We start from the raw sequence: 12446 nt of genomic DNA on the forward strand, positions 1-12446 counted from the left end.
TCACTTGGATGAATTGAGCTTTCACCATTCACCTACAAAAACTCTAGTATGTATAGAAATCCCCTCAAATGTAGTACATCTTGAACATGCCAACTACAAAGGTATACACAATAGGAACAAACTGGATTCTATGGTGTGCTATAAGGGTGATTGTTGTCCAACTGGAGGCAATAGCATAATGAAGACCTATTTAAATGTAACCTTTGAAAAGATAGAAATGAATACAACCTTTTGAGCTCCATGTTCCAAAAAAAAAAAAATTCTTTAGTAGAAGTGCACTTCTATTCATAATCCATTCAAACTATTATAAGATCGTTTATAGCCTTAGCACTAAGCAACAGAATCACTTACTCCTGCTAGGGAAATTCAAATTGGGATGTAGACACCCAAGATTGATGTTCTAATCTTAAATAGATAAAAAAATGCATTGAACAAAGTTAACAAATGCAATTTTTAATACACAAACAGCATCTAAATTAAATCTTTGAAAACCATAAAAGAACAAAAGAACCTAAAATAAAATTGGAAAAGAAAAAAAAATACATATTTTTTCTCTTCCAAGTTACACCTTGCTCAATCTTTTGTAGTCTGAATTCTAAGAATGCATCTTACAATTCCAGCCACCAAATCTCCACCATGGAAATTTCAAGTGTGTAATGGTCATAAGCACTATAGTGTCAAGCAAATTTTTATTAATAATTAAGAGCATATAATTCTTGTAATTCAAATAGTTTTATTTTTTGATAAGTTGTAATTCAAATAGTTCTTTAGTAATTTTTAACCGATATCCAAAGTTGAAGTACATTCTGGAGGAAATGCATCTAAAATCTCATCTTGAACAAATTTAAACACATCAAGTAGTTAAAATATTTTTTTGTTTTCTTAACTTTTTACATCAGAGAACAGATTTTATGCTAAAATTCCTTCTTTCACCAAGTATAGACATTTCCTTCACTTTAGATAGACTATTATTTCTGCTTTAATTTCATAGTTATTTTTTTTTTTTTTTTAGGTAGGAAGAAACTTCTTAGTGTATGAACATTCAACATAGTTGTCCAAATTCACCTGAGACACTGTACACACACCATGTCCTCTATTCCTTAATTTGTCTTTTTGACTCTTTCCTATTAAAATAAAAATAAAATTAAAACGCATGGCAGAAAGAAAAAAAAAAAAAAAAAAAAAACCATTACTGAACAACACTAAAACAAAATCGCAGGTTGTGCACAACAGCTTATTTTATGACATGAAGAGATTACAAATCAGGCTTCAATCCGAGATCTGTGGGATCCATTTGTATTTATAAAAATCTGGAACTGGATTAACAGATTATCACTAATTCTACATACATAAGTTGTTAGATGGGTTAGTAGTATTGTTAAGTTTTTGTAAATACTCTGTTTTGGAGGCTTTTGTTGCTATTCTTCTTGAAGGTGCAGGAGCATTTGTGTTTTTTTCAATAAAATTTTCTTACAGAATTCTAAAAAAAGAAAAAAAAAAATTAACTATAGCATTAAAAAAACCCAAACAAAGGTTCTTTTTTTTTTTTCTACCTTGACAAGTTCACCATTCGACCTGAGGTTAATCTTCTGCGTTAGTCCTATATTCCTGAAATCATTCAAAATGTTAAAAGACAAACAGAGAATACAAACTGAAAAGACAAAGCTTTGATACAAAAACCCAAAACACAAATCTAACCAAAAAACCTAAAACCCAACCAAAATACCCAAAACTAAGTCATAAATCTTAGTTATACTCAAATCAAAGGAAAACATTCTAGCTTTGAGACAGAAACCCAAAAACCTAAATCAAAACCAACCCAACCAAAATACCCAAAACTAACTCATATTCTTAGTTCATAACCAATTCAAAGGGAAAAATAATTTTAAAAAATTAAAAAATAAAATAAAAGCAGCGAAAAAAGCATGCTAACCTTCAGAATATACTATTGCAGAGATGAAATGGGGCAGAGAACAAACAGAGTAGATGGCAGTTAGAATGAATATTGAAAAGATGGAGGGAAGGGTTTTTCTTTTGCTGGTATGTGTTGAACGAATAGGTTTAACATTTGATTTTTAGAGTTTTTAGACTCGCACGGTACAACCTTTTGCGTTTTAAGAGCATTCACAGCCGTGGATCTATAATTTTAACTATTTAGTACTAATAAAAGTTACTTTATCTATTTTACCTATAGACATATTGTAGCAGTGGATCTATTTCAGCTTTCAACACAATAAAATAATATAAATATTACATTAAAATATTATAACCACTACAATAAAATAATATAAATACCAATACCAAAAAAAAACCACAACACCGACCACAACCACCTCTACCAACAGCCACAGCCACAGCCACCACCACCACCACCACCAGTCCATAGCAGGGAAGGGAAAAAAAAAAAAAAAAACCCCAAAGCTTGATTGACGGAAAAACCCACGAAACCCACGACGAGGAAGGCAGCGGCGGCTTCGACGATGAAACCCAGAGAAACCAAGAGCTTGGATCGACGATCGACGATGAAACCCAACGGCGGCTTGGGGCTTGGGGACGGATTGGGTGAGCTGGGCGATAGGGCTTGGGGTAGGTCGGCGAGCTGGCTCGGCGGAACAGATCGGCAATGAGGGAGTTGGCTGGCGAGCTGAGGGATAACGGAGATGAGTGAGCTGGCCGACGAGCTGGAGAGAAAAAAAAATTGAGGAAGAAAGAAGAGAAGCTGGAGAGAGAGAGAGAGAAGAAAATGAAAAAAAAATAAAGAAAGCAGTATTATTTTAATCCGGAGGATGAATAAAAAATTAATTTTTTTTTAAGATGTTTGCTACAGTGCACATCTATCTATAGATGTGCACTATAACAGTTCAGCTAAAATTTATGCCTATGCCTCCACTGCTGCATGGCCCTTTTTGGTATTTTGGTGGAGCTAAAATAGCATTATAGCTATTTAGCTCCACTACTACAAATGCTCTAACTTTTAAAGTGGCAGAATTTTAAATAGGCCTTTTTCTTACATGGAAGAACAACCTTAATTTTAAGATTCAACTTTCTCAACTTCTACTGTTATATATAGTATATAATATGATATATTCATAGTTTCAAATTTTTTATAGTATATTTCGCAGTTATTTGCATTGTCATATTCACAAAAGTAAGAGAAAATTAAAGTCTTAGAATATTTCATATCTCTAAACCATATTCTAAGTTTCTAACAAAAAGAATTTAAAAATTAATTTATTAATTAATTAAAAATAAAAACCCCACAAGCAGAGGAGAGTCACCTCAAAAGGATAAGAGCACAAAGTTAATAAAAGATGTATTTTAAAATATAAAAATAAAAAAGGGGGCTAAACAAATCAAAAATATAAAAAAGTGTGAAAAGAAGATGACTAGAGAAATGACACCTTGTAAAAAGTCCAGCTCAAAAATTGATGGAGACTGGGAGCTTTCATCTTTTTTTTTTTTTTATAAGTAAGAAGAAAATATTATTGAAAAAGGAATAGCTAGAAAAATACATAGAGTTCATGGTAATGAACAAAGAGTAAAAAGAAACAAAAAGTAACAAGTAGCCACTAAGCTACTCTAAGAGATAAAAGAAAATCCATAAGTGTAGAACAATCCGAGAGACCCCAACACTGAGAGCAATCAAAGAGGGTCTGTTGGCATAAATCTAACAATTGAACCAAAGATTTCCCACTATCCTCAAAAGAACACCAATTCCGTTCAGTCCAAATAGTCCACATTAAACATCCTGGAACCAAATTCCAAACATCGGAATTGTGCTTCCCAAGCCAATGATACCAACAAAATAATAAGTCCGCAACTGAACCTGGCATGACCCAATCGATCCAAACAATCAAAGCATATACATCCACAAAGAATGAGCTACCAGAAAAAAAATTAGCAGGTGATCCACAAATTCCTCATTACAACAGCACATACAACAACAATTCAATAAAAGGTGACCACGAAACATAAAATTATCCAAAGTTAGAATCTAACCATAAGTTGTAGTCCACATAAAGAATGCCACCCTTTTAGGAACCTTAACTTTCCACATGACCTTCCAAGGGAAAGTAGAAAGAGTTGCATTTCGAATCTTATGAATCTTATGATAAAAAGACCGAATGTCAAACTTCCCACTTCCATTAAGACGCCAACAAAGACTGTCACAACCTTCACCCCTAGGAATCCGAGTTTGGAAGATGAATAGAAGAATGGCACCTTGAAAAGCCTTGATCCATACTCTCACAATGTAAATACCGTGCAAGAATACTTTGAATAAAACTCAGAACTAAGGAGCCATGTTTCCCTTACAAAAGAACCCGTGTCATTCTCTGCTAATGTGCATGAGAGATGGTTTTCCAACATGGATCAAGTACAATTAGTTTTTTTCTCGGAGTGCTTCTACTGGGCACAATGTTGGGCCAGCAACCATTTCAGATTCAAGATATACAGACCAATATATAATTTCACGAGTTCAAACTACTCGTGAGCCCAATCGAGCACCCCACAAGCCGATCTTGAGGCTCAAATCAAGCTTAAGCTAAGACTGAGCTTTGGTAGTTCCTCATTGAGGCAAGCCAAGCCAAAGACACTTGGCTTGTTTACATCCCTAGACTTGCAGTAATCATTCTTTGGTATGGAAGATGAAAGGCTGTAGTAAAGAAGGATCATCAAACCAGACAAGGGCGTCTGAGAGAATCTACGTTCAATTATCAATTTTCAACAAGAGAAGTCCAACTAACATGAACAGGATGCTCAATAGGGTAGGGCAGGGATGCCAAATTCTAGTCTGGACCTTAGACAAGGATATGCCCTGAAGCCTAAATGTCCAAATCCCAAATATGTGCAGTCCCTGATGGTAATAGTCACCCTCACTGAAGTTGCATTTGAAAATTCTATTATTTCTTCCATTCAAGAAACCTTTTTTTTTCCTGATAAGTACTTCCATTCAAGAGACATATATATTACAAGCCCAAAGAAAACACCCATTTGGTTTTGCTAAACCCAGAACATCTATGGTGCAACATTCCAACACTATGTTGGTTGGTGTGAATTTTTCTAGCTACTGACATCAAAGACTAGAGGTATCATGTATTTTCTATTGACTTACAGTTCTACTTCCAACCAAGGTAAACCTTGATTGTTAATTATTCCTAAAGACAACCTTCGATTCCAAACAAGGAAAAAAAAAACGTAAACTGAAGCACATAGATTTAAATAACACTTCTTTATTTACTACAGTTGGTTTTGGACATAAAGAATACAAGAGGAAAAATCCTCTTGAGTGTTCTTCAATTCTACCTGCAAGTTCCAATCCAGATTTTTCTCCCTTTTCAATCATGTTTCTTCTCCCTTTTTTTTTTTTTTTTTTAATTACACCAAAAACAGAAAATTTTGTTATTCTTTTTCTTTAGATTTCAGCAAGAACATAATCTTTCCCTTCTCTTTTAATGGCAATAATTCTTCTCTCTTTGAGAGCAGTATCTGTTGGAGAGATATGTATGACAAGAAACTATCACATAGAGAGAGAATGACATGCATAGGAGAGAAGCAAAAATGAAAAGATAAAAACAATGGAGATAGAATCGATCCACTAGTCCGTATATCCCATAATCTATAAAAGGCCCATCTTACCCTCTGTAGTTTTCTAGGACTGGATTGTGCAAGTAGTGCTACTCCCATGAAATGGTTAAACCGGTTGCTTCCATAAGAAAGCACGGAAAAATCACAAAAAAGGCCCACACTTCCTCTTGTTTATGAGAGAGGAGAATGAATCACACAACTAATATGACCTTTATCAATAAGGGCATTTTGCTTTAAAGAAGTCAGCCTCCACTATAGGGAATTTATATTTGACGTTAAATGCTCCAAAGTTGCATAAATGGCATTACAATGAGGATGGGTTCTATCTTCTACAGAGAACACATGAACGTTGCTTTCCAACTCAATCCAACTACACCCAGGAGCCTTTTTTATGCCTAAGCTCCTTAATCTCTTCCTCACATTCATCTTCTCTCCCCATTTGCCCAATATCGAATGCATGTTAGACAGAATAACATGAGCAGATACTGCCTTAGGATCCAAATTGAAGATCTTCTCAGCCACTCTCCCAATCAACTCCTTTTTTGTCCAGAACCAACAGGCACTAAGTAAAGCTCCCCAGACAACCCCATCTGCTTCAATAGGCATTGCTTTTATGAACTCCTCAGCTTCTTGTAGATAGCCTGAACGGCCAAGAAGATCCACCACACATGCATAGTGTTCCAAAGTTGGTGTTACTCCATAACTTTTTTGCATTAAGCTGAAAAATTTCATCCCTTCATCGACTAGACCAGCACGACCACAAGCAGACAGAATCCCCACAAAGGTAGCTCCATTGGGAACAACTCCTTGCTTTAACATTTCCTCAAAGAGTAAAATTGCTTTGGAGCCAAGCCCATCATGTGCATATCCATTGATAAGAGCAGACCACGCCGTCACATTGGGTGAAGAGATGCTACTAAATGATTTTTGTGCATTGGAGATGCTCCCACATTTGGAGTACATATCTACAAGAGATGTTCCAACATAAGCATTTGATTCAAATGGCGTTTTGATCACATGGGCGTGAAGTAATTCTCCTAGCCGAAGAGATCCAAGGCATCTACAGGCATGAAAAAGAGCAGAAAAAGTTGATCTAGTATGGTCTATGGATAATCTGTGCATAGTCACGTATAGTTTGAAAGCCTCTTCATGTCGATGATTTTGAATGTAACCTGACATCATTGAATTCCATGTCACTGGGTTTCTTTTCCCTTTTGTTTCTTCAAACAGCTTCAAAGCTTTATCAATTTCTCCATTCCTGGAATACGTAGAAATCATGGTATTAAAAGAAACTATAGTTCTTTCCGCCATTCTATTAAACAGTTTCTCAGATTCCTCAACTTGGCCACTCATTGCATAACCTTTAATCATCAAATTATATGATACTGGATTCTTTTCAACTAGCCTACCAAAAATAAACTCAGCATCTACAATCCTACCCATAAATATAAGCCCTCCAATAAGTGAATTTGAAGCATTTAAACCTAGGTTTCCCATCCAATCATAAACTCTCTTGGCCTCATCAATAGCTTCACAATCACAATAGAATTCAATTAATGCACTAGCAATCGAGTGATCAAATTCAAATCCATATTTTATCAAAAGCCGATGCGCAATCCTCCCTTCTCTTAGGCTTCCTAGTCTTCCACAAGCCCTTATAACACAACCCAAAGCAAACTCATTAGGCTTCACCTCACCACTCCCCCTCATCCCCCTAAACAACTCTAAAGCCCATTCACACCCATCCTCGCTCCTCGCATACCCAGAAATCAACGTAGTCCACACCACAACATCCCTAGATGGCATCTTATTAAACACATTCAAAGCCTCACTCATCAAGTTACATTGCACGTACCCCACAAGCATCAAACTCCACAACAACTCATTTTCACCGTGCAACTCATCAAACACCCGCTTTGCTCCTTCAATATCAATACAACTTGCGTAAAGGTACAACAATGCACTACCCACAAGCTCAAATCTCTCAAACCCAGATTTCAAAACTAGACAATGTAGCTCTTCTCCCTCACAAACCGACCGGGAATGCGCACATACACTTAACATAGTTGAAAAAGTGGTCTCATTGAGCTTTATATTACTACTGTGCATAATGGAAGTTAGTTTCAGAGCTTCATAGTATTGCCACCATTTGGAGTAACCTGATATCATGGTGTTCCATGAGACAACAGTTCGTCTAGGCATTTCATCGAACAGGTTCCGAGCAAAGTCGAGCTGGCCATTTTTGCAGTAGTTAGTTATAGAAATGTTGGTAGAAACTATGTAGTTGTGAGGGGCTTGTGGAGATAAGAACTTGAAACTCTTCCTCCAGAGACTCTGCTTCCAGGTTCCTAGAAATGAATGCTTCGGCAACATTAAGTGTGCTTATCACCTTATTGGCGTATGCATCAGCGAAAGATACAGAGAGCTCAAACGCACAGTTTTTCCTGTTTGAAAGAAGTCCAAGAAAATCCTTTACTCATTGATTTACACCTTTTCCCACTAAAACGGGCTATTTTCATTCTTCACTTCTCTAATAGGAAGCACGGACATGAAAAATATTAGTTATAGCATTATGAGTTAGCAATGTGGGCAAGTCCCATTTTTTATGTATCTTTATCTCCATCTTTTTGTCTCTCTTTTTTTATCTCTGTCACTCACCCTCTGCCCCAAACACACTATTACCCAATAGGCCAATAATTATAACTTTATTCACAAATCACAACTCACATCTCACTGTCTCAATCACTCAGAAGTTGCAAAAGCAAATAACAGTCTCGGATTCACAAACATTATAAACGTATGGAGTGGAGAGAGAAAAATCATATCAAAATCAATGTTAAGTTATGAGGTTGAAGGAGAGAAAAAAAAAAAAAACTTGAAATAGGCAGATTGGGATTCGGGATGGAGGTCCGGTATCGGAAGTAGGGATCAAGCCACCGGCGGCGACTGGAGGCGTGCGTGATGCGTGGGTCAGTGGCGGCGGCCTGTGTCTAGCATGGATGGCCGGCGGAGTGGCCGACGGCTGTGGCGTCGCAGCAAGCCGGCGAGTCTCTCTTCTCTAGTCTATCTCCAGTCTCTGTCTCTCGGTCTCTCTCGACTTTTTCTATTTTTTTTTTTTTTTTTTTTCTGAATTTGGTTTGTAACGTTAATGGTTAATGGGTTTTAATTTTTTTGGGTTGGGCTGGGCTGTGGGTTAATATCTTAGAAAGAGAGAGGATGGCTGAAAATCTTTGTTTGGATTTGAGGGAGGAGGAACAGAATACACATGGAATTAAATTGATCCATTTTCCTTATAAGAGCTTCTTAGTTTGTAAAACCATGTGTTGTGTTGTGCTCTTCTTTATAATATATTTTTATTTAATTGATATTACATGTAAATATAATAAATTATTACTTATTAATTTGACAAAAATTATATAATTAGCTATTTATTTATATTTATTTTTGTATTCAATAGTTATTGTCTTACTGATCTCTAAACTATTAATATTTTTTTTTAAATTATTGTACAATATAGTTGTATTGTATACTAAATTATATTTAGAATATTATTTTAGATTATTGTATATAATATGAAAATTGTGAATACAGAAAAAAATATATATATATATATATATATAATAATTTTATTTTTTATTCCTTTATTAACAAATTCTTAGCTCCGACACTGTTGACTCACCTAGAAAAAAAATCATAGTGCCGCCACTAGTTACATTCTGCATTTATTTTAGTATAAATTTGTTATTTTTCCTTGGTTCTTGGTTCTAGTGCGAATCTCTTTTTTATAATTTGAAATCCGTGTTTCTCAGTATATATTTTTCATATTTCCTTGGTTGGTTGGAGCAGTGGCTGTTACAAAAACAATATATACTGCATTTTGAAATTGAAGATGAGAGACCGAATGAATAACCTTAATGGAACTTGACATGACATATTTTTATGTCTTCTCTTATATACCTTCTCAGTGAAATACAAGTCACAAATGGATTGTGTTTGTTGAGAATTTACTCATTTTTCCTGGAGGGCCTTGTCATTCATGTGTTCCTCAGCTCGATTCAAAAGACCCAATTGTTTTGTTTTGCTTTTTATTTTTTATTTTTTATTTTTTTGGTTTTTTTTTTTTTTTTTTTTAAAGAAGTCTATCATCACAAAAGATTCTTTCGGCCCAACCCAATTGATCAACACAAACTTATTTAACCAACTGCACCAATGTTACAACAGCTGACCCAAAGCGGTCGGCCAGGGCCCAACCCAGTGTTGAGTATGGTCTTGGAATTGGGCCAACATTTCTATGTGGTTTTGGTGCAAAAATGGTCAATTCTACTGAATGCCCCAAACCATGTAGACCCTGCCTGTTGTTGTTAGACAACAAAAGACACTTTGTTATTCCCACTAAAAAAATATATTGATAATTGTAAGAGAATAAGTTAGTAGCTCCAAATTAAATGGTAAAACTTACGAACATTTCAAGTCTTGTTCACTTTAGACTTGTTCATTTATGATTCAGATTTTGTTTAACAAATCTAATAAATGATATGGAAATATGTATATTGCTAGATCCAAAAAAATAAAAATTGAACCATATAATGAATAGAATTTGAAATGTAGAGGATTATATTCTCTTTTTCCTTGGAGCCTGTGGGGGGTTTTTTTCCCATACACTCGGCTCATTGTCCTCTTTGAGGAGCCAAGCCCGTAAGGATTTGTCCTCGTCCCCGAGTGTGGTCTTTGGGATTTTCACCTCTTTGAGGCTTGACACCCTTAGTCCCACATCGGTTAGAGAAGCGCCTCACGCATGCCTTATAAGCCCTTGGAGCAAGGCATGGTGTACCACTCATCAACATGAAAATCAATGAAGTTCAATATTATATCATAATAAAACAGAAAGTGTACATGTCTCATGGGAGATGATTTCATTGTATTTTTCCATATCAATCTAATCATGTTAATTTGTACTATCAATGTAATCTAGGTCACAATGCAGGAAGAATAGCCAAAAACTTCTTGTCCGTCTTCTCATACTTATGAAAAGGGGAACACGATCTAAATCCATGAAAAAGCATACTCAGCTGAGGCCTGAATCCCTGCATTATTTCTTTTCAGTATACTTTTCATTGCGATTGGGGATGGTGTTATTTATGACACCAACGAATTCAAGAATGCTTGAAGTGGTGCTTACCAAGACAAAAGGCTTTTGCAATTCTTGTTCTACCCAAATATTCATTCTTTCATGGTACAAACTACAAATTACTATTTTCAAGGGGCCTTGCAAATCCCATCTCATCCTTCTGGCTGTGTTTTTACTTATTAGTATACTTATAAGCTGATTTTTTTTTTTCTTTAAGCCTGTTGGTTGATTTTGAGATGAAAAACTCACTTGCTTTTTGGCTTGATAATGAGAAGATTGATGGAACTCATATGGCACCAGATGGATTTGAAGCATGGTCACCAAAAACTAGTATGCAACTGAGTCTGAACTTCATTGGTACCTTGGGATGTTTTTGCACAGGGTTGGTCTTAATAGATTGCAGATGAGAGAAATGGTGGAATATTCATGGCTGGCATGACAAAGTGAGCCTTTTCTTTATATTATTTCTAATCATACTTCATTATTGTTGACATCCTATATTAATGGAATAAATCTTGATGATGCTTTTAGATGCAAACAAAAGTAGCTAGAAATTTATTTTGGAAGTTAAACTCTGTAGAATTTCTTTGATTGAAGTTTTTAACTAAGGGGACTTGAGTTAAGATCAGCCCCAGGTTTCATTTTGAATTCGGTCATTTTCTAATGTACGTTTAGAATTGGCTAGCACAAAATCACTTTTTGATAGTCCCAACATGGATGGAATTCACTTGGAAGAGAGAAATAATGTGAAAATATACAATTCATTCATATCCAATGGTATATTATTCTACGAGTCTCAAATCCTAGTTCTTGTCTTCCTTATGTATGTACTATTCTAAAATTTTCATACTGTTTGGGTTTAAACCTTTGATACAGGTGATGATTGTATTGGAATACAGTGTGGAAATAAGGAATGTTGCATGTATTTACTATTCTCAAAGGATAATACGGATTTTTGGTTTGTTGGTCTAAGCTACTACATGGCATCCCTTTTGCATGGAGTTTGATTGTTTTAAGGACTACAAGAAATCTATACAGGTACTGCTTCACCTACATCATCCATACATACCTTTTAACTAATTATTGACATCTAAGACAAAAAACTATTACAAAGTCCAAGTTTTGGTTTAAAAAGATTGAAAGAAAATGCCATCTACCATTATAGTATAGTAAAATTAAGGTAATCGGCTTGTACTTCAATGTACTGTATACAGACCCCACTCTGTTAATAGAGAATTTGTTTAATATATAGCCAAATATATTCAAATCCATGTTCTCATAATGAAAAGGCATACTCAGTTAAGGCAAAGCTAAAGAATGAATTCCTCTAGGGTAATTAATATTGTATTTTTAATTATCATTTTAGCTTTCTTAGTTCCTTTCATTTAGGGAAACTTGTCCTAGGTCCACATAACAGAAACATTTGCATGCATTATTAAGAAAATCAAAACCACGTTCCTTTTCACTTGTGGCTTTAACCTCAAGCAAAAGAGGTACTTCTACTTCTACTATTACCATTATGGTTTTCAATGTTCTTTCCGTTGCTGCTGTTGGGGATGGCGTTATTGACGACTCCAAAGCATTCAAGAATACAGCCTGAAATGCTTTTTGTTCCTCTCAAACATTCCTTCAGGGTACAACGTACAGTTTTCAAGGGACCTTGTGAAACCCATCTCATCTTTCAGGTTGTGTTATCAGTATGGTTAGAAGGTGAGATTTTTTTCTTTAAGCC

General features: G+C 35.4%; 1 protein-coding gene across 2 annotated transcripts; it reads right to left on the reverse strand.

The window, feature by feature from the left end:
- Positions 1-1004: 1004 nt before the first annotated feature.
- Positions 1005-8832, reverse strand: LOC126716693 (pentatricopeptide repeat-containing protein At2g13600-like). 2 transcript variants are annotated; one of them, XR_007652224.1, is made up of 3 exons: positions 8462-8832; positions 1554-1608; positions 1005-1124 (listed from the first exon to the last, which is right to left on the reverse strand). XR_007652224.1 is itself a non-coding variant. In XM_050417621.1 (2 exons), exon 2 carries the CDS (start codon positions 7957-7959, stop codon positions 5839-5841), a length of 2121 nt encoding a protein of 706 aa, XP_050273578.1. In that variant the 5' UTR covers positions 7960-8030; positions 8462-8832; the 3' UTR covers positions 5419-5838. The 2 variants fall into 2 exon arrangements, 1 of the variants encoding a protein (XP_050273578.1); XM_050417621.1 differs by lacking the exons at positions 1005-1124; positions 1554-1608 and adding an exon at positions 5419-8030.
- Between the last annotated feature and the right edge of the window lie 3614 nt (positions 8833-12446).

The sequence above is a fragment of the Quercus robur genome, chromosome 3, assembly GCF_932294415.1.
Source record: "Quercus robur chromosome 3, dhQueRobu3.1, whole genome shotgun sequence".
Taxonomy (NCBI): domain Eukaryota; kingdom Viridiplantae; phylum Streptophyta; class Magnoliopsida; order Fagales; family Fagaceae; genus Quercus; species Quercus robur.

Bases quoted from the DNA above. Each gene is read 5' to 3' on its own strand.
- LOC126716693 (XM_050417621.1), bottom strand. From the start codon at position 7,959: ATGTTGCCGAAGCATTCATTTCTAGGAACCTGGAAGCAGAGTCTCTGG.